The sequence below is a fragment of the Mandrillus leucophaeus genome, unplaced genomic scaffold (genome assembly GCF_000951045.1).
Source record: "Mandrillus leucophaeus isolate KB7577 unplaced genomic scaffold, Mleu.le_1.0 Scaffold652, whole genome shotgun sequence".
NCBI classification, from domain to species: Eukaryota; Metazoa; Chordata; class Mammalia; order Primates; family Cercopithecidae; genus Mandrillus; species Mandrillus leucophaeus.
The window spans coordinates 683,991-706,237 of record NW_012107053.1 but is presented as its reverse complement, the minus strand read 5'-3'; the positions used below and the strand labels follow the sequence as shown (position 1 = coordinate 706,237).

Genomic DNA, 22,247 nt, shown 5'->3' with positions numbered 1-22,247 from the left:
AGAGACTAGGATTGCAACCCCTTCCTTTTTTGGTCTCCATTTGCTTGGTAGATCTTCCTCCATCCCTTTATTTTGAGCCTATGTGTGTCTCTGCATGTGAGATGGGTCTCCTGAATACAGACTCTTTATCCAATTTGCCAGTCTGTGTCTTTTAATTGGACCTTGACTCTTTATCCAATTTGCCAGTCTGTGTCTTTTAATTGGACCATTTAGTCCATCTACATTTAAGGTTAATATTGTTATTGTGAACTTGATCCTGTCATTATGATATTACCTGGTTATTTTGCTCATTAGTTGATGCAGTTTATTCCTAGCATGGATGGTCTTTGCATTTTGGCATGTTTTTGTAATGGCTGTTACCAATTGTTACTTTCCATGTTTAGTGCTTCCTTGAGGATCTCTTGTAGGGCAGGCCTGGTGGTGACAAAATCTCTCAGCATTTGCTTGTCTGTAAAGGATTTTATTTCTCCTTCACTTATGAAAGTTAGTTTGACTGAATATGAAATTCTGGGTTGAAAATTCTTTTCTTTAAGAATGTTGAAAATGGCTCCCAGTCTCTTCTGGCTTATAGAGTTTCTGCTGAGAGATCTGCTGTTAGTCTGATGGGCTTCACTTTGTGGGGAACCCGACCATCCTCTGTGGCTGCCCTTAACATTTTTTCCTTCATTTCAACTTTGGTGAATCTGACCATTATGTGTCTTGGAGTTGCTCTTCTCGAGGAGTATCTTTGTGGCATTGTCTGTATTTCCTGAATTTGAATGTTGGCCTGCCTTGCTAGGTTGGGAAGTTCTCTTGGATAATATCCTGCAATGTGTTTTCCAACTTGGTTCCATTCTGCCTGTCACTTTCAGGCATATCAATCAGACGTAGATTTGGTCTTTTCACATAATTCCATATTTCTTGGAGGCTTTGTTCATTTCTTTTTACTCTCTTTTCTCTAAACTTCTCTTCTCACTTCATTGCATTCATTTGATCTTCAATCACTGATACTCTTTCTTCCAGTTGATCGAGTTGGTTACTGAAACTTGTGCATTTGTTACGTAGTTCTCGTGTCATGGTTTTCATCTGTATCAGTTTGTTTATGAACTTCTCTGCATTGATTATTCTAGTTATCCATTCATCCATTCTTTTTTCAAGGTTTTTAGTTTCTTTGTGCTGAGTACGTAGTTTCTCCTTTAGCTCTGAGAAGTTTGATCAACTGAAGCCTTCTTCTCTCAACTTGTCAAAGTCATTCTCCGTCCAGCTTTGTTCCGTTGCTGGTGATGAGCTGCGTTCCTTTGGAGGGGGACATGCGCTCTGATTTTTTGAATTTCCAGCTTTTCAGCACTGCTTCTTCCCCATCTTTGTGGTTTTATCTGCCTTTGATCTTTGATGATGGTGACATACTGATGGGGTTTTGGTGTGGGTGTCCTTTCTGTTTTTTAGTTTTCCTTCTAACAGTCAGGACCCTCAGCTGCAGGTCTGTTGGAGTATACTTGAGGTTCACTCCAGACCCTGTTTGCCTGGTTATCAGCAGCAGAGGCTGCAGAAAATAGAATATTGCTGAACAGCAAGTGTTGCTGTCTGATTCTTGCTCTGGAAACTTTGCCTCAGAGGTGTACCCAGCCGTGCGAGGTGTGAGGTGTCAGTCTGCACCTAGTGGGGGATGTCTCCCACTTAGGCTACTCAGAGATCAGGGACCCACTTGAGCAGGCAGTCTGTCTGTTCTCAGATCTCAACCTCCATGCTGGGAGAACCACTGCTCTCTTCAAAGCTGTCAGACAGGGACATTTACATTTGCAGAGGTTTCTGCTGCTTTTTGTTTAACTATGCCCTGTCCCCAGCTGCGGTGGGCTTCACCCAGTTCAAACTTCCCTTTGGCTTTGTTTACCTACTTAAGCCTCAGCAATGATGGATGCCCCTCCCCCAGCCTCGCTGCCACCTTGCAGTTAGATCTCAGACTGCTGTGCTAGCAATGAGGGAGGCTCTGTGGGTGTGGGACCCTCTAGGCCAGGCATGGGATATAATCTGGTGTGCCGTTTGCTAAGACCCTTGGAAAAGCGCAGTATTAGGGTGGAAGTTACCCGATTTTCCAGGTGTTGTGTGTCTCAGTTTCCCTTGGCTAGGAAAAGGAATTCCCTTCCCCCTTGCGCTTCCCAGGTGAGGCGATGCCTCACCCTGCTTCAGCTCTCGCTGGTTGGGCTGCACCCACTGGCCAGCACTGACTGTCCAACATGTCCCAGTGAGATGAACCCAGTATCTCAGTTGAAAATGCAGAAATCACCCGCCTTCTGTGTCGCTCATGCTGGGAGCTGGAGGCTGGAGCTGTTCCTATTCGGCCATCTTGGGAGCCTCCCTCTACCTCAGCCTCTTGAGTAGCTGGGACCACAGGCATGCACCACCACACCTGGCTAGTTTATTTTTATTTTTTGTGGAGGTAGTATCTTCCTGTGTGGCCCAGGCTGTACTTGCCCTCCTGGGCTCAAGCCATCATTCTGCTTTACCCTCCCAGCATGCTGGGATTACAGGTGTGTGGCATCATGCCCAGTCATTTCTAGAAATTGTTATCTATATTGTCAATTAGAATTTAAAAATAAACATTTCCAAAGAACAATTTTTGGCCCTATAGAAACCTTGGAGGAAAGAACCCTTCAAGAATGTATTCAGGACAAATTAGTATTGCTTCTCTTAATGTGGATGTAAAATATGCACATAAACTATGTTAATAAATTGAAAATATGACCCTTAAAACAAGCTCAACTTTATGTCTATTTCAGAATAATAAATAATAAAAATATAAAGGATCCTTTTCCTGTACTCTTTATATATAAATAATTTATACCCCAAATTAGCATTAAAATTAATTCTAAAACTCTTTTGATATGAAGAAATAATTTTAAGATAGATCTATATTGTTTGCAAAGTCACATTAATAAAATATCTATAATTCATTTGAAATAAAAAATTAAGAAAAATTTTCATAAAGGATTTAAAGACAATCGTATTAGATAAAGAATATTTTAGGTTGGATGTGTGAGCCACTGTGTCTGGCCTAAAATATTCTTTGTTTAATTTGGTTGTGTAGTAATCCTAGGACTTTGGGAGGCCAAGGCAGGCAGATCGCTTGAGCTCAGGAGTTCGAGACTAGTCTGGAGCAACATGGTGAAACCCAGTCTCTACCAAAAAATACAAAAACAATTAGCTGAGCATGGTGGTATGTGCCTATTGTCTTAGCTACTTGGGAGACTGAGCAGGAGGACCACTTGAGCCTGGGTGGTGGAATATGAAATATATCAATAATTTGCTAAACAAATTTTTTGTCATTGTAATTATATTTCTTTTTAAGTAAAGGGAATATTAGTTACTGAATTGACTCTATAGAGCCTAATAAAATTCAGTTTAATGAAATTTACTTTTTGATGTACAGTTCTATTAGTTTTGACAAATATACAATGTTGTGTCACCAGCACCACAATAAGAAATGGTTCTATCACTGAAAAACATTTTCTTTTTGCCTCCTCTTTGAAGTCAAACCCTTTTTTCCACTCCCAGTCCCTGGCAACTACTGATCTTTTTCTACCCATATAATTTTGCTTTTTCAGAATGTCATATAAATGGAATCATACAGTGTGTACCCTTTTGAGTCTGTCTTCTTTCACTTAACATAATGCATTTAAGATTCATCTATATTTTGTGTATCAATAGTTTGTTTCTTTTACTGTTGGGTAATATTTCAGTGTATGGATATACCTTAATGTTATCCATTTACCAGTTGAAGGACTTTTGTTGTTTCAAATTATTTGCAATTATTACTTTCCATTTGCTTCTCTACCATTTTTAACCTTCCTTATTCACTTTTCTGCTTTGTGTTCTCTGAAATGTACTATAACAAGTATAATTAATTAATCATTAGTTAATCCAACACATATTTGTTTATTGCCTATGAAGTGCCACACAGGTATTATTCTAGACACTAGGAATTACACTAGTTAAACAGAACACACAAACCATCTCTGCCATAATATAATCATAGCCTCAAACATTTAAATTATAAGTTCTGTTACCATAATGAATTTTCATACATGTTTAGATTAACTGTCTTAAAGATCTTTGTGAATAAGATAAAGATTTCCTTTTTTTTTTTTTTTTTTTTTTTGCAATTCAACTTGATTTAGTAATTTTTCTAGGAAAAAAGAAAGTCGTTCATTGGAAATATTAAGGATCGTTAGTACAGATTACATGCTATATTTGAAATAGTTTGAAATATATATATGAAATATATATATGAAAATAGTTTCTGATAAATTACTCAGGACTAAGTTTCTTTCTCAGTTATGCTTGCTCCCTGCAAATATCATTTCTAATATAAGTGCTTTGTCATGTCAGGAATTTTCTTTTCATTTCTGCTTGATAGTCTCAGTTTTCTCAAGAAGATATACATAAGTTAATTAGCACAGTCCAGACGAACAGTTGTCCTGTTTGCTGCCCTCAGCAGTGAAACAACGTACCATTCTGCTGTCTAGGGATCTAGTCCAAAGGTTTTATAAGGAATAGGGACAGGAAAGAAAAGACAAAAAGGAGAAAAACCAGGGACAAACTTAGCATATATGAGGATGCCTTTAGAGAATTAGATGTACAGGTGGTCTGGAAACCTAATATATATATATTAGGGGTGTGTGTGTGTGTGTGTGTATATTTGGTGTGTATATATATTAGGTATATGTATATTAGGTATATATACACACACACATATATATAGACATCTAATGTTTTCAACTACATGAAAGATTTGGTAGAAATCAAATGAAAGTTAAAACTTGCATGTCTAATTTAGGTTAATTATTTTTTGTTGGATAGGCCCTGCAGGATAATGCTAAGGTAAAAATTCTTCGAAATATTTTACTTCAAACTTTAGACATAACTGACCTGCCTATAAAAATAGATCTCTAATGAATATGTCTCTGTTAGTATGAAAAATAGAAACTGTGGCTTAAATGAAATAATACAATATCCATTTTAAAATTTTCAGGGGTTTTAAGATTTAAGTTACTTATTTGTTGATGTTCTTTTAACTTATAAAGGGTAGTGATAGAATGTCTATCACCAATCATAGGACTAGTTTTTTTTTTTTTTTTTTTTTTTTTTTTTGAGAAAGAGTCTTATTCTGTCATTCAGGCTGGAGTGCAGTGCTGCTATCTCAACTCACTGCAATCTCCGCCTCCCAGGTTCAAACAATTCTTCTGCCTCAGCCTCCCAAGTAGTTGGGGCTACAAGTGCATGCCACCATGCCCAGCTAATTTTTGTAATTTTAGTAGAGATGGGGTTTCACCATATTGGCCAGGCTGGTCTCCAACTCCCACCTGCCCTGGCCTCCCAAAGTGCTGGGATTACAGGTGTGAGCCACCGCGCCTGGCCCATAGGACTGTTTTTCTCCCCAATCTTAGGACTTTAACTTGGCCCAGTTCCCTAAATTTCTAAGCCCTAGGTTTTGTTGCTGTTGTTTTTAAAAGAATTGAATTAGCACTTTAGTATGTCTTAGAAAATTTGGCTAACAGTGTTTGGGAGTTTGTAGTTACTAAATATCAAAGAATATAAAAAGATTTCCAGATGGCATTATTATTTACATGGCATAAGATATGGAGAATCGTTAGATTTAGGAATCAGTTTCAGAACAGACCATTGGAAAATTTATGTGAAAAGACCGGCTAACTATAGCAATAAATGTTAAGTGCCATTATTCAGGGAATGAAAGAGCATATGTTAGTACTTCTCACAAGACTTATCAAAATGTTATATTTTGACTGTTATATTTTTGGGCAGATTTTCAAGGCATAACACTCAGAAGTTTACTGCTTCTTCACATATATTTGTATGTTTTTGAGACTTTAGCCAGCTTTCCTTCCCCCTTTTCATTTTCTAGTTAGATAAAAATCTGTTGAATTTTCTCTTCTTTCTTTTTCAAATATATTACTGTCCATAATTTTGTCTCTTTCCAAGGAGTTATTTCATGACATTTTGACTTAAATGTTGTCTTCCCAGTTATATCTTTAACAAGTGAAGTTTGTCTTCCATTTTATAAATTACTTTTTCGTATAAATATCTCTTGTTGCTTTGAATTTTGAAAGTAATTTGATCAGAATGAATGTGCTAATCAGGTTTTTGAGCAGCAATGTAATAGATTAAAAAAATTTTAATGTCTCAAAATTTGAATATTTGACATTTTCTATGAATTCTGAATTTTCTAATAATACATTCTAATGAATTATAAATATTCTGTTTATAATTTATAGTCAAATAGAATATTTGACTAAGTTAAAATTTTATGTGCAACAAATTACTGAGTTCTAATTTTGTCAGGCACTGTTGTAAGCACTAGGGAGAAGGCAGTGAAGAAAACAAAATTCTGTGGCCCTGTGGAGTTTTCATTCTGTTGTGGGGACGCGAACCACAAGTAAAAAAATAAATGGCAAGCAAAGAGTTTAGGCAATACCACAAATGTCTCCTGGTGCCAGCTGGAACTGCTGGGCAAAGGACTGACAGATTGTACCGTCTGCCATTTAGGTCCTAGAGAGGGTGATTGATCCAGACACAGTTGAACAAGCTGGATTATCCTCTTGGAAAGGGACCATTCTGCTCCTGTCCACACATATTGAAACTTCAGAGGATGCCCAACTGTAACAGTGGGGGTGTTTGCAGCTATGAGAATGGCTGCTAATGAAAAATACCTTGCAAGTAGACACCAGCTGTGGTGATAGCACTTAGAGACCTTATGAGAATTGAAGATTGTACACTGCTTCTTGCGCTGAAGATTCTGGAGCTATTGGTCCCAGCCAACTCTTGCAGTTATTTCAGAGAGCTCTATCATGGCGTCATTCAGTGGACCAATTTGTCTCTCTTCAGTCTGGCCCTCAACCCAGGAGGCTAATTAAACACAAACCTTTCCATCGGTGACATGAATTAATGGGTATATCTGTATGAAAAATTAGAAGAAAGAGAGGAATTGTTCATTCATTGACCTCTTTCACAAACTTCCTGGGGTTGGACATGTTTATTCCTAACCAATCAAAGTTTGTCATCTCCCTGTGGGATGAACCAAATTGTCTCTCCTTTCTCCTAAGTAATACATTTTGTAAGTACTCGAGTCACTATTCTGTCATTGCAAGAAGCTTTCAGGGACAGAGGAATCATTGTAGAATCACTCAGTGCAAAGTTAGTGAACACATTCTTACCCATCCAGGTTGATTAGAGATAGCAGTAGTCACAATGAGCAAAACCAACTATCTTAGTCCATTCAGGCTGCCTTAATGGAATACCATGTACTGGGTGGCTTATAAGCAAAATAAATTTATTTCTCCCAGCTCTGGAGGCTGGGAAGTTCAACATCAAGGTACTGCAAATTTGGTGTCTGGTGAGGGGTCTGCTTCCTGATTTGTAGACAGCGGTCTTCTTGCTGTGTCCTCACATGGCAGAAGGGGTGAAAAGCTCTCTGAGGTTCCTTTTATAAGGGTAATAATCCTATTCTTGAGGGGTCTGCTCTAATCACCTCCCAAAGACCCTTCTTCCTAAAGCCATCGCCTTGGGGGTAAGGATTTCAATGTGAATTTTGGGGGACACAAATGTTCAGACCATAACACCAACTATCATATCATATTGGTGTACTTATACTGGACCCAGAGGAACAGCAGTCACAGTCTACATAAAGAAGTCTCTTGGGCTTCAGTGTCTCCAATTGAAGGCCTCTCCAGAGGGACTTCTTATCCTAATCTACCAGATCACTTTCTTAATGACTACGGTAGCTGCTCTGATATTACTTTGTCTTGTATTATATGCCAGCACATATCTTAGGTCCATTATGGTTTATGCATCAACGTATAACTTCTATTTAGTTTTCATGTTTTTGAGCTTCATAGTTTGTTATTATCATTTGTTTTATACAATCAATGTTCATGGAAACAGGTAACATAGGTATAATAATAGGGTCATTATGGATATACTGAGGCTTTAGAGAGGAGGAAGCATTTGAGGTAAGGCATGAAGGGCAGAGAAACAGGGAAGAATATCTTGACTATGTGCCATGGAAGAATAAAAGGGTGTGGTATGTATGGGCAATGGTGAGAAGTTTTGTATGCCTAGGAGTGCATAAGAATCAAAGGCTACAACTTGGGAGAGGAGTGTTGAAACAGGTAACTCAGAATCATATAAGGCATTTCCTGAGCTATTTTAAAGGTGAAATCACAGGAGGTCACAGGTGTCTTATTCACATTCATAATTTTAAAATCTCTTCTAATAATAATCTCTTCTCTTTTTATTTTTATATTTACTGATGTTAGTCTTAATGATTATATCTTCTTTCATTTTTGTGTCTTTAAGTAGTTTCCTTCCATTCATCATCTGATTTTATCCTAATGATATCTGAGTGGCACAGCTCTGAAACATTATGGTATTCTAATTTCTACAGAGAGGGAAACTGAGATATGGAGAGCTTACGTGGTTTACTCACAGCCACATGGCCATGTTTCCAGTGATGCAGACTTCTGATTTTTAATTGCATATACTTGTCGAGTTTTATATGTATTCTTTTTGTCTACTTTCCTCTCAAATGCTATTGTGTGTGTGTGTTTTTTTCCTCTATAGGACTTGGCCTTTACCCTGGAAGAGAGACAGCAATTGAACATTCATGGATTGTTGCCACCTTCCTTCATCAGTCAGGAGATCCAGGTTCTTAGAGTAGTAAAAAATTTTGAGCGTCTGAACTCTGACTTTGACAGGTAACACATTGCTGAAGGTGGTTTTTATATTTCTCTTATACAGTTGCCTAGTTTATTTTTTATTGGGTGAGAAAATGAAAACATTTAATGATTTGGAAAGGGTAGCCAACTTTGAGGACAATTTGCCTGTGAACAATGATGTTTTTTAAAAATTTACTCTCTCTAGGAACATTTGAATGAAATAAAAATTTGCTTTGTAAACTGTATGCTCAGACAGACCATGTTTATCATATGATACTGTAAAAGTAAATGATTGGGAAATGCCATCCTAAATGGAACAAAACAGATTAGAGTGACTTTTAGTCAAACTTTACGTATATTGTAGGTGAAAGCACACTTTTCCAGCCTCCAGTCTTTGTTCCAACACGGTTGCAAGTTTAGGTCACTTACTTTGTGTAGTGTATTCAGTTTCTGTATTTGCACAAAGATAAAGATAGTATTTTTCCCTACCTTTGGGATTAGATAACCTTAGATTGAAATTCTGGCTCTATCTCACTAGCAGTAGATCCTTGAGCAAACCACTACATGCCCTGCCATGGTGACTGTAACTGCTTTGCTGTCTGTTTTTGACTCCACTCTTTCTTACTAAGGTAGTAAGCCTTTGTAGACCTTAGTTTTTTTCATCAATGGATTAGAGAGAACAATAGCTATTTGAAAACATTGTTGTGAGGGTTAAAAGAGGTAGCCAATTCAATGTCAAATAAGTATTGGTATTAACCAGGGTTCTCCGAAGAAACAGAGCTGATAGGATGTGTGTGTGTGTGTGTGTGTGTGTGTATGTGTAAATGAAAATATAAATACAAATGGATAGAGAGAGAGAGAAAGAAGGAGAGGGAGAAGGCTTGTTCAATCCAAAATTTTCAGGTAGGTTGTCAGGCCAAAGACTGAAGGAAGAGTTGCAGTTGAGTCCAAAGGCAGTGTGCTGGCAAAATTTATTTTTGCTGGACGGAAGGTCTGTCTGTGTTATTAAGGCCTTCAGCCGTTTGGAAGAGGCCCACCCACATTTTGGAGGGTAATCTGATTTATTTAAGTCCACCAATTTAGATGTTAATCTCATCCAAAAACACCTGTGCAGAAACATCCAGAATAGTGTTTGACCAAATGTTGATACACCATGTTTGTTATGGACCGAATGCTTGTGTCCCCTTGCAAATTCATATGTTGAAATCTAATCCCCAGTGTGATGTTATTTGGAGGTGAGGACTTTGGGCGACGATTAGGTCATAAAAATGGCACCTTCATGAAATGGAATTAGTACTCTAAAAAGAAGAGGCCAGAGTACCAACCAAAAAAGCCAAGGATCAGATGGATTCATAGCTGAATTCTACCAGAAATATAAACAGGAGCTGGTACCATTCATTCTGAAACTGATCAAAACAATCAAAAAGGAGGGACTCCTCCCTAACTCATTTTATGAAGCCAGCATCATCCTGATACCAAAACTGGGAAGAGACACAACAAAAAAGAAAACTTCAGGCCAATATCCCTGATGAACATCTATGTGAAAATCCTCAATAAAATACTTGCAAACCGAAACCAGCAGCACATCAAGAAACTTATCTACCAGAATCAAGTCGGCTTCATCTGTGGGATGCAAGGCTGGTTCAACATATGCAAGTCAGTAAACGTAATCCGTCACATGAACAGAACCAATGACAAAACTCACATGATTATTTCAATAGATGCAGAAAAGGCCTTTGATAAAATTAAACATCCCTTCATGTTAAAAACTCTCCATAAACTAGGTACTGATGGAACATATCTCAAAGTAATAAGAGCTGTTTATGACCGACCCACAGCCAATATCATACTGAGTGGGCAAAAGCTGGAAGCACTCCCTTTGAAAACCACTATAAGACAAGGATGCCCTCTCCACCACTCCTGTTCAACATAGTATTGGAAGTTCTGGCCAGGACAATCAGGCAAGAGAAAGAAATAAAGTGTATTCAAATAGGAAGAGAGGAAGTCAAATAGTCTCTTTTTGCAGATGACATGATTTTATACTTAGAAAACCCATCCTCTCAGCCCAAAAACTCCTCGAACTGATAAGCAACTTCAGCAAAGTCTCAGGATACCAAATCAATGTGCAAAAATCACAAGCATTACACCAACAATAGACAAGCAGAGAGCCAAATCATGAATGAACTTCCATTCACAATTGCTACAAAGAGAATAAAATACGCAGGAATACAGCTAACAAGGGATGTGAAGGACTTCTTTAAGGAGAACTACAAACCACTGCTCAAGGAAATGAGAGAACACAAACAAATGGAAGAACATTCCATGCTCATGGATAGGAAGAATCAATGTTGTGAAAATGGCCATACTGCCCAAAGTAATTTATAGATTCAGTGCTATACCCATCAAGCTACCATTGACTTTCTACACAGAATTAGAAAAAACTGCTTCAAATTTTATATGGAACCAAAAAAGAGCCCACATAGCCAAGAAAATTGTAAGCAAACAGAACAAAGCTGGAAGCATCATGCTACCTGACTTCAAACTATACTACAAGGCAACAGTAAGCAAAACAACATGGTACTGGTACCAAAACAGATATATAGACCAATGGAACAGAACAGAGGCCTCAGAAATAACACCATATATCTACAGCCATCTGATCTTTGACAAACCTGACAAAAACAAGAAATGGGGAAAGGATTCCCTATTTAATAAATGGTGTTGGGAAAACTGGCTAGTCATATGCAGAAAACTGAAACTGGACCGCTTCCTTACACATTATACAAAAATTAACTCAAGATGAATTAACGACTTAAATGTAAGACCTAAAACCATAAAAACCTTGGAAGAAAACCTAGGCAATACCATTCAGGACATAGGCATGGGCAAGGACTTCATGATTAAAATACCAAAAGCAATGGCAACAAAAGTCAAAATTCACAAATGAGATCTAATTAAACCAAAGAGCTTAGAGCTTCTGCACAGCAAAAGAAACTGTCATTGGAGTGAACAGGCATTCTACAGAATGGGAGAAAATTTTTGCAATCTATCAATCTGACAAAAGGCTAACATCCAGAATCTACAAAGAACTTAAACAAATTTACAAGAAAAAAACAACTCCATCAACAAGTGGGCAAAGGATATGAACAGATAATCCTCAAAAGAGGACATTTATGCTGCCAATAAACACATGAAAAAAAAACCTCATCATCACTGGTCATTAGAGAAATGCAAATCAAAGCCACAATGGGATACCATCTCATGCCAGTTAGAATGGCGATCATTAAAAAGTCAGGAAACAACAGATGCTGGAGAGGATGTGGAGAAACAGGAATGATTTTACATTGTTGGTGGGAGTGTAAATAAGTTCAACCATTGTGGAAGACAGTGTGGCAATTCCTCAACGATCTAGAACCAGAAATACCATTTGGTCCAGCAATCCCATTACTGGGTATATACCCAGAGGATTATAAATCATTCTACTATAAAGACACATGCACACGTATGTTTATTGCAGCAATGTTCACAATAGCAAAGACTTGGAACCAATACAAATGCCCATCAGTGATAGACTGGATAAAGAAAATGCTGCACATATACATCATGGAATACTATGCAGCCATAAAAAAAGGATGAGTTCATGTCCTTTGCAGGGACATAGATGAAGCTGGAAACCATCATTCTCAGCAAACTAACACAAGAACAGAAAACAAAACATCGCACGTTCTCACTCACAAGTGGGAGTTGAACAATGACAACACCTGAATGCAAGGAGGGGAACATCACACACCAGTGCCTGTATGGGGTTGGAGGTTAGGGGAGGGATTGCATGTTGGGAGGGTAGACGATGGGTTGATGGGTGCAGCAAACCACTATAGCATGTGTACACCTATGTAACAAACCTGTGCATTCTTCACATGTATCCTGGAACTTAAAGTATAATACAAAAAAAAAAAATGTGGACAAAGGATATGAACAGACATTTCTCAAAAGAAGACATTTAAGCGGCCAACAAACATGAAAAACAAACTCATCATCACGGGTCATTAGAGAAATGCAAATCAAAACCACAGTGAAATACCATCTGACACTACTTAGAATGGCAATCATTAAAAAGTCAGGAAACAACAGATGCTGGAGAGGATGTGGAGAAACAGGAATGTTTTTATATTGTTGGTGGGAGTGTAAGTTAGTTCAACCATTGTGGAAGACAGTGTGGCGATTCCTCAAGGATCTAGAACCAGAAACACCATTTGACCCAGCAATCCCATTACTGGGTATATACCCAAAGGATTATAAATCATTCTACTATAAAGACACATGCACATGTATGTTTATTGCAGCACTGTTTGCAATAGTAAAGACTTGGAACCAATACAGATGCCCATCAGTGATAGACTGGATAAAGAAAATGTTGCACATATACACCATGGAATACTATGCAGCCATAAAAAAGGGTGAGTTCATGTCCTTTGCAGGGACATAGGTGAAGATGGAAACCATCATTCTCAGCAAACTAACCCAAGAACAGAAAAGCAAACATCGCATGTTCTCACTCACAAGTGAGAGTTGAACAATGACAACACCTGGACACAGGGAGGGGAACATCACACACGCATGCCTGTATGGGGGTGGGGGGCTAGGGGAGGGATAGCATGATGGGAGGGTAGATGACGAGTTGATGGGTTCAGCAAACCACTGTGGCATGTGTATACCTATGTAACAAACCTGCACATTCTGCATGTGTATAATACAAGAAAAAAAAGTGGACAAAGGATATGAGCAGACACTTCTCAAAAGAAGACATGCAGCCAAGAAACATGAAAAAAAATTCATCATCACGGGTCATCAGAGAAATGCAAATCAAAACCACAATGAAATACCATCTGACACCACTTAGAATGGTGATCACTAAAACAGGAAACAACAGATGCTGGTGAGGCTGTGGAGAAAGAGGAATGCTTTTACATTGTTGGTGGGAGTGTAAAATAGTTGAACCATTGTGGAAGACAGTGTGGCAATTCCTCAAGGATGTAGGACCAGAAACACCATTTGGCCCAGCAATCCCGTTACTGGTTATGTTCCCAAATAATTATAGATCATTCTACTATAAAGACACATGCACATGTATGTTTACTGCAGCACTATAACCAATAGCAAAGACATGAAACCAACCCAAATGCCCATCAATGATAGACTGAATGAAGGAAATGTGGCACATATACACCATAGAATGCTATGCAGCCATAAAAAAGAATGAGTTAATGTCCTTTGCAGGGACATGGATAAGCTGGAAACCATCATCCTCAGCAAACTAACAGATGAACAGAAAACTAAACATCACATGCTCTCACTCATAAGTGGGAATTGAACAGTGAGACCACATGGACACAGGGAGGGAAACATCACACACCAGGGCCTGTCATGGGATGGGGGAAAGTAGAGGGAGAGCATTTGGATAAATACCTAATGCATGCCGGGCTTAAAACCTAGATGACGGTTGATAGGTGCAGCAAACCCATGGCATATGTATACCAATGTAACAAACCTCACGTTCTGCACATGTATCCCAGAACTTACAGTAAAATAAAAAATAAAAAGAGGCCTAAGAAAGCTGCCTTTCCCTTTCCCTCATGTGAGGATGCAGCGAGAAGGTGCTGTCTATGTGGATTGGGTCCTAATCAGGCTCAGAATCTGCTAGCACCTTGATCTTGAACTTACCGGCCTACAAAACTATAAGCAATGAATTTCTATTGTTCATAAGCTACCTAGTCTATGGTATTTTTGTCATAGCAAAATGAATGGACTATGACACCACCCATAGGCATCTCCTCAAATCGTACTTAATCTTTGAATAAAGGCAATAACAAAGTCCATACTTCCAGCTAACACAATACAACTGTCTTGCATACAACCAGAAATGCACCAACCCTATCCTCAAAAGAAGATGCCAAATCCTTGAATGATATTTACTCTCGTCGATATTCGTTAACTTAAACACTATGATGTAACATTAGTAATACTTAAATATTATGATGCAGAGTCAGTATATCTTATGTTATCAGATAAGGTGATAAGCGAAGGAAGAAAATTATATTTTCTGAAATTTGCATATGGATTTTTGCTTATGTATGTATATGCACATATTATTAGCAAAACAAGGAAGAAATACTTACGGCAATTACAGTCTTCTTTTTCTTTAGTTGATCACATGGTCATAGCTGGTAATTATAACTACCTTTTTCCATGACCCAATCCATATCCCCTTTGCCCTCAGCAAGTATCTCAGCTGATTGTGGTTCTTTACCTGCTGAGGGTGACTCAAACCTTCAATCCTGAATGGTCTGGGCCATTAGTAATCCTACTTGAATTGGATTGTTGTTTTCATTAGCTTTAATCACAGGGCATGATAATACTAAGAGCTACCCTAAGGGATCTCCTGTATTTCAGACATACTCTCTCTCACCTCCACTGTAGTGTAACAGTTTAGTTTCCTCTTGGTAGTCAGAATCAATTTTTCCTAGCCAGCACAGTAACTCCTTTCTTGGCCTGTTAATTCAGAGGCATGTGGTGCTCAAAGTGGCTAGGTGGAGTCTTAATTTCCTGTTCAATGGGTTTATTATTGTGTTTCTTGATGGAAATGTTCTTCCCTTTGGAATGAAGACCTCTAGACCAGCAGAGCATAAAGTCACAGGGGCAGAAAGGAGAAATTTTGCTAGTGTGACACTAGAGTTGTTAGAATTTCCATTCCCATTTCCACCCCTTGATTCCTAGACCTATGAATCCTGGCTATGAGAAAAACAGCACCATTTTTTGGACACTGATTGAGAGCACATACAGCCTCCTGGAGAACCTTGCCTCAGCTTTGCAAGGTATTGCCACTTTGCTCGTACTGTAACTGAGTCTTCAAAAGTACATTCCACTGTTCTGTCAAGCCAGTTGCTTCAGATTGTTAGTAAACATTGTAAAACTAGTGAGTTTCATGAGCATGGGCTCATTCCCCACATTTCATTTGCTATAAAGTAAGTTCCTTGATCAGAAGCAATGCTACGTGGAATGCCATGATGGTAGATAAGGCATTTTGTAAGTCCATGAATAGCAGCTTTGGCAGGAGCATTGCATGCAGGGAAAGCATATCTAGATCGAAAGTAAGGGTCTATTCCAGGAAAAAAAAGTTGTCCTTCCCATAATGGAAGCTGTTGAGTGTAATGAACTTGCCACCAGGTAGCTAGCTGGCTGATTACCCTGGAGAATGGTGCCACATCTGGGAATCAGTGTTAGTCTCTGCTGCAGATTGAACACTCAGAAGTGGCTATAATAGCCAGGTTGGCCTTGGTGAGTGAAAGTCCATGTTGCTGAGCCTATACATCACCTCTATCCCTGCAACCATGGCCACTTTGTTCGTGAGCCCAGTGGATGTGGTAGGGTGGCTGGGCAAAGAGGCTGACTCAGTTTGTCCAGTGTGTATACAGTTGCTTCTTTCTAAACTCCTTCACAACCTTCTCTTTCATTTGTTCCATAACATCTTCCTTTAGCTGCTTGTGTCCTTACCGTATATTCTTTTCCTGGGCCATTTTATCAGCTACCTGCTAAGAGCTGGTGACCTTCATATATTTGCTACAGAGTCTTCCTCAATATATATTGAACATCAACTCAGTGTCAGGTATTCTTTTACATATTGGGGTTAGAGGCAATGATCTCTGAGCTCATGAAATTTACATAGATTATTTAAATTATTATTTAATTTTATTCATTTTTGTTTATTTTTTTGAGGTAGAGTCTCACTCTGTCACCCAGGCTGGAGTGCAGTGGCACCACCCTGGATCACTGCAAGCTCCGCCTCCCGGGTTCACACCATTCTCCTGCCTCAGCCTCCTGAGTAGCTGGGACTATGGGTGCACGCTGCCACGCCCAGCTAATTTTTTGTATTTTTTTTTTTTTAGTAGAGACGGAGTTTTACCATGTTAGCCAGGATGGCCTTGATCTCTTGACCTCATGATCCACCCGCCTTGGCCTCCCAAAGTGCTGGTATTATAGGCGTGAGCCACCGTGCCCGGCCAAAATTATTATTATTTTGAGAGAGGGTCTCACTCTATTGCCCAGGCTGCAGCGCACTGACGTGACCATAGCTCACTGTAGCCTCAACCTCCTGGGCTCAAACAGTTCTCATGCCTCACCCTTCCTAATAGCTAGGACTACAGGCATGTACCACCATGCTTGGCTTATTTTTAAATACAAATTATTAAATTTCATAAATAGTAATACAAATTGGTAAATTATAAAATATAATAGAAAATGGCTAGTGTCTTGGGATGGGGGAAGTAAAGGTAGAGTGGGGGAAGTAAAGGTAGAGGAGGGTAAGAAGAGCTGAGAATGCTGAGGGTAGGTATGGCCAGTTTGCATTGTTGAGTTGGGTGATAAGGGTAGCCTCTATTGAGAAGGTGAGTTTTGAGCAAATAATCAGAGGTGGTAGAGCAGTTAGCCATGAAGAAATCTGAGGAACAGCGTTTTGTAGCTGGCATGTTCAAGAATTAGCAGGGAGACTTGTGTCTAGAGCAGAATGAGCTAGGGAAAGAATGGTAAATTGGGAAAGGAAGTTAACGAGGTGATGGGCGATGGATTAGGTATGCCTTTGTAGTCTACTAAAGACTTGTGCTATACTGTGAGTGAAAAGGGTAGGCTTTTGAGGTTTTTGACCAGAAGAGGCACATGATCTAAGCTATAATTTCAGAAAGACTGGCTGCAATGTTGAGAATAGAATGTAGGCTGGGACAGCTTTTAGGAGACCATTATAATAATCCAGGCAAGAGATTATGGTGATTTAGATCTAGGGTGGTAGCAATGAGGGTAGTCAGATTTTGGATATATTTTGAAAGTAAAGCCAACACAATTTCTTCATATATTTCACATGAGTGTTAGAAAGCTTTCAGAGAAGAGGAGTGTGTTAGTCTGTTCTTGCATTGCTATAAAGAAATACCTGAGGCTGGGTAATTTATAAAGAAAGGAGGTTTAATTGGCTCATGGCTCAGCAGGTTGTACAAACATGGCACCAATTATGTGATGCCTGGGTGGGGCCTCAGGAAGCTTACAATCACGGTGGAAACAGGAGCAAGATAGGAGGGAAGTGCCAACCAAATCTCACATCAACTCAGAGCAAGAACTCATCACCAAGGGATTGGTGCTAAGCCATTCATGAGAGACCCACCCCTATGATGCAAATACCCACTAGGACCCACCTCCAACACTGGGGATTACATTTTAAGATGAGATTTGGAAGTGACAAACACCCAAACCATATCAAGGAGAAAACAGCAAGGAAACAGAAAAGGAATGACCAGAGAGATAGGAGGAAAACCTTGAGAATATGACAGATTAGAAGTCAAGGAAAGAAAGTGTATTGAGCCCTAAGGAATATCTCTTGTGTCAAATGTTCTGATAGGTAGGGTGAGGTCTGAGAATGGACCATTGATTTAGCATTGGTAATTTCCACATTGCCGAATTAATTTTATCATGTCTAAAGTTAAACTCTTTGTCTTCCATATGTTTACTTTCTTAGTTATGTCTATCTAATTGCCCAAACATTAGAATCCATGCATCTCTTACTCAGAATTCTGTGCATTTTCAACTATTCTAGGGAATGAAAGTCAATTCAAAAAGGCTGGTAAGATTGTTGAGTAGTTTTGCAAGATTCTTTTAAGTTGAACTGAGCAGTTTAAGTTTTATTCTACAAACTATTGAAGGTTACAGATAACATGAAAAGGTTTATATTTACAAAGATAACTCTGGGTCAGAAATGCCTCTAGAAAGAAAAAGGCCATAAGACACAGATACAAAGTTTCTTGAACTTCCCTACCTTAGTTATTTTTAGGATGAGTGTTACATTCTCTCATTTCCTGTATGTCATTTCCCTTGGTTATTCAATAGTGCAAGTCAAAGGATGAAATCTTTCTATTAACTTAGTTAATATTAAACTAAATCTACAGTGATAGTTTCATCTCTTTTAAAATAGGGATAAAGTCTCTTCAAGTATTAAATAAAACTGTGCGATTTCAGCCATGATTTTAATGTTTACATGATTTTAATTAAGTTTATGGTTCTTTATTCTTTGCGATATTTAAGAATATTTCTTGTCTGGGCGTGGTAACTCACGCCTGTAATCCTAGCAGTTTGGGAGGCCGAGGCAGGCAGAGCACTTGAGGTCAGGAGTTCAAGACCAGCCTGGCCAACATGTTGAAACCCTGTGTCTACTAAAAATACAAAAAAAATTAGCCGGGCTTGGTGGTGTGTGCCTGTAGTCCCAGCTACTTGGGAGGCTGAGGCAGGAGAAAATGCTTGAACCAGGGAGACAGAGGTTGCAGTGAGCCGAGATCGTGCCACTGCGCTCCAGCCCGGGTGACAGAGCGAGACTCTGTCTCAAAAAAAAAAAAAAAATCAGCCGTGTGTGGTGGCGCGCTTGTAATCCTAGCTACACAGGAGATACCCATGTTCGCTAGGCTGGTCTTGAACTCCTGACCTCGTTATCGACCCGCCTCTGCCTCCCAAAGTGCTGGGATTACGGGCATGAGCCACCATGCCCAGTCATTTTTGTATTTTTAGTAGAGACAGACGAGGCTTCACCATGTTGGCCAGGCTGGTCTTGAACTCCTGACTTCGTTATCCACCCACCTCGACCTCCCAGGGTGCTGGGATTACAGGCATGAGCCACTGAGCCTGGCCGAGACTCTGTCTTAAAGAAAAAGAAAATAATGTTTCTTAAGTCTTTTTTAATCAGATGTTTTCTATGTAACCTAAATGTACTTTATACTTGGTTGAAAATATTTAGTTAGATTTCTAAGTAGCTATTTCATGACTTTATGGGATGTAGATCTAATTATGTCCAATTTTTACAGGTATCTTCTCTTAATGGATCTCCAAGATAGAAATGAAAAACTCTTTTATAAAGTGCTAACGTCTGACGTTGAGAAATTCATGCCTATTGTTTATACTCCCACTGTGGGTCTGGCTTGCCAACAATATAGTTTGGTGTTTCGGAAGCCAAGGTATGTCAACTTTTATTTTAAATGCAACTTGTGTCTTTATTTATTTTTGTAAGTTTTTTTGCAGTAATTTAAAATTCGTTATTATTATTTTAAATTTGACAATAAAATTGCATATATTTATGATGTACAGAGGATGTTTTGAAATGTGTATACATTGTGAAATGGTAAAATCAAACTTATTAGCATATGTATTATTTCACATTCATACCATTCATTTGTGGTGAGTATGCTAAAATCTTAGCAGTTTTCACATATGTAGTAAATTATCCTTAGCAATAGTTACCATGTGGTACAATAGATGTCTTGAACTCATTCCTCCTGTTTAACTGAAATTTCATATCCTTTTCACCAGCATTTCCCTAATCCTGCAACCCTCTCCCCGCACCTTTCTCCTATCCTCTGGTAACCCATTCTTCTCTCTGCTGCTATGAGTTTGACTATTTTTAGGTTCCACATATAAGATCATGTGGTATTTGTCTTTCTGTATCTGGCTTATTTCACTTAAGAGAATATCCTAAAGGTTCGCCGTATTGTTGCAATGACAGAATTTCTTCTTTAAGGCTGAGTGGTATCCTAGTGTGTATACGTACCACATTTTCTTTATTTATTCATCTGTTGATGGACTCTTACCTTGATCCCATATCTTGGCCATTGTGAATAATGCTACGGTGAACATGGGAGTACAGATATCTCCTAGACATACTGATTTCATTTCCTTTGGATACGTACCCAGTAGTGTTATTACTAGATCATATGGTAGTTCTATTCTTAATTTTTTGAAGAGCTTCCATACTGTTTTCAATAATAGATTTACTAGTGTACATTCCCACTGAACAGTGAATAAGAGTTTCCTTTCCTCAGGTTCCTCGCCAATACTTATTGTTCATCTTTTTGATAATAGCCGTTCTAACAAGTGTGAGGTGATATCTCACTGTGCTTTTAATTTCAATTTCTCTGATGATTAGTGATGTTGAGCAACTTTTCATGTACCTGTAGGTCATTTATATATCCTCTTTTGAGAACTGTCTATTCTGGTATTTTGCTCATTTTAAAAACAGGTTATTTGTGTTCTTGTTATTGAGTTATTTGAGTTCCTTATATATTTTGAATTAATACCTTATGAGATGTATGGCCACAAATATTCTCTCCTATTCCATAGGTTGTCTCTTCACTCTGTTGATTGTAGTGCTGAGCTTTTTAGTTTATTACAATTCCATTTGTCTATTTTTGCTTTTGCCTATGCCACTGGGGTCGTATCTAAAAACAGCACCGCCCAGACCAATATCATGAGGCTTTTCCCCTAAATTTTCTTGTAATAGTTTTATAGTTTCAAGTGTTAGTTTTTCTTACCTATTGAGTTGACTTTTTAAAAAAAAAAATATGGTGTGAAGTAATGGTCTAATTTCGTTCTTCTGGCATTTGGAAGACCAGTTTTCCCATCACCATTTAATGAAGAGACTATTCTTTCTCCATTTCACTTTTGTAAAAAATCAGTTGACTGTAAATTCATGGATTTATTTCTGGGCTCTCTATTCTGCTTCATTCTGGGCTCTCTATTCTCTTTCATTGGTCTGTGTGTTTGTTTTTATACTGGTACCATGCCATTGTGATTACCATAACTTACAGTATATTTTGAAATCAGGTAGTATGATACCTCTAGGTTTGTTCTTTTTGCCTAAGATTGCTTTGGATATTTGCGGTTTTTGTGGTTCATATGAATTTTTTGATTTTTTTTTTATATTTCTGTGAGAAAATGTCATTGGAATTCTGATAGGGATTGTACTGAATCTGTAGATCTCTTTGGGTAGTGTGGTCATTTTAACAATACTAATTCTGCCAGTCCATGAAACGGAATATCTTTCCATTTATTTGTGTCTTCTTAAATTTTTTTCATCATGTTTTGTAGTTTTCCGCATACAGATATTTCACCTCTGTGGTTAAATTTATTCCTAAGTATTTTGTTTTTTTGGTGGCTATCATTATTATTATTATTGTCTTGAGACAATCTTACTCTGTCTGGAGTGTAGTGACATGATCTTGGCTCACTGCAACCTTTGCCTCCTGGGTTCAGGTGATTCTCATGGCTCAGCCTCCTGAGCAGCTGGGATTACAGGTGCACACCACCACATCCAACTAATTTTTGTATTTTTAATAAAGATGGGATTTCACCACGTTGGCCAGGCTGGTCTCAAACTGTTGGCCTCAAGTGATCCACCTGCCTCAGCCTCCCAAAGAGCCAGGAGTACAGGCATGAGCCACTACACCCAGCCCTGGTAGCTATTATTAATGGGATTGCTTTTTTGATATTTTTGGATAGTTTATAGTTAGTGTATTAGAAACATTGCTGACTTTTATATGTTGATTTTGTATCATGGAACTTTCCTGAATTTATTAGTTGTTACAGTTTTTTGTTGGAGTTTTTAGGGTTTTCTATATTGTCTGCAAACAGAAACCATTTAACTTCTTCCTTTCTAATATGGATGCCTTTTTTTTTTTTTTT

General features: G+C 38.4%; 1 protein-coding gene across 3 annotated transcripts in view; it reads left to right on the top strand.

The window, feature by feature from the left end:
• Nucleotides 1–22,247, top strand: part of ME1 (malic enzyme 1, NADP(+)-dependent, cytosolic) — a 226,114-nt gene that overhangs the window by 25,341 nt on the left and 178,526 nt on the right. For 2 of the 3 annotated variants that reach the window (XM_012001196.1, XM_012001195.1), the window contains exons 2-3: nucleotides 8,614–8,747; nucleotides 19,598–19,747. In XM_012001196.1, coding sequence (XP_011856586.1) covers nucleotides 8,614–8,747; nucleotides 19,598–19,747 — 284 coding nt within the window. The remainder of the gene's footprint in view (nucleotides 1–8,613; nucleotides 8,748–19,597; nucleotides 19,748–22,247) is intronic. The other variant, XM_012001197.1, reaches the window with a different exon arrangement.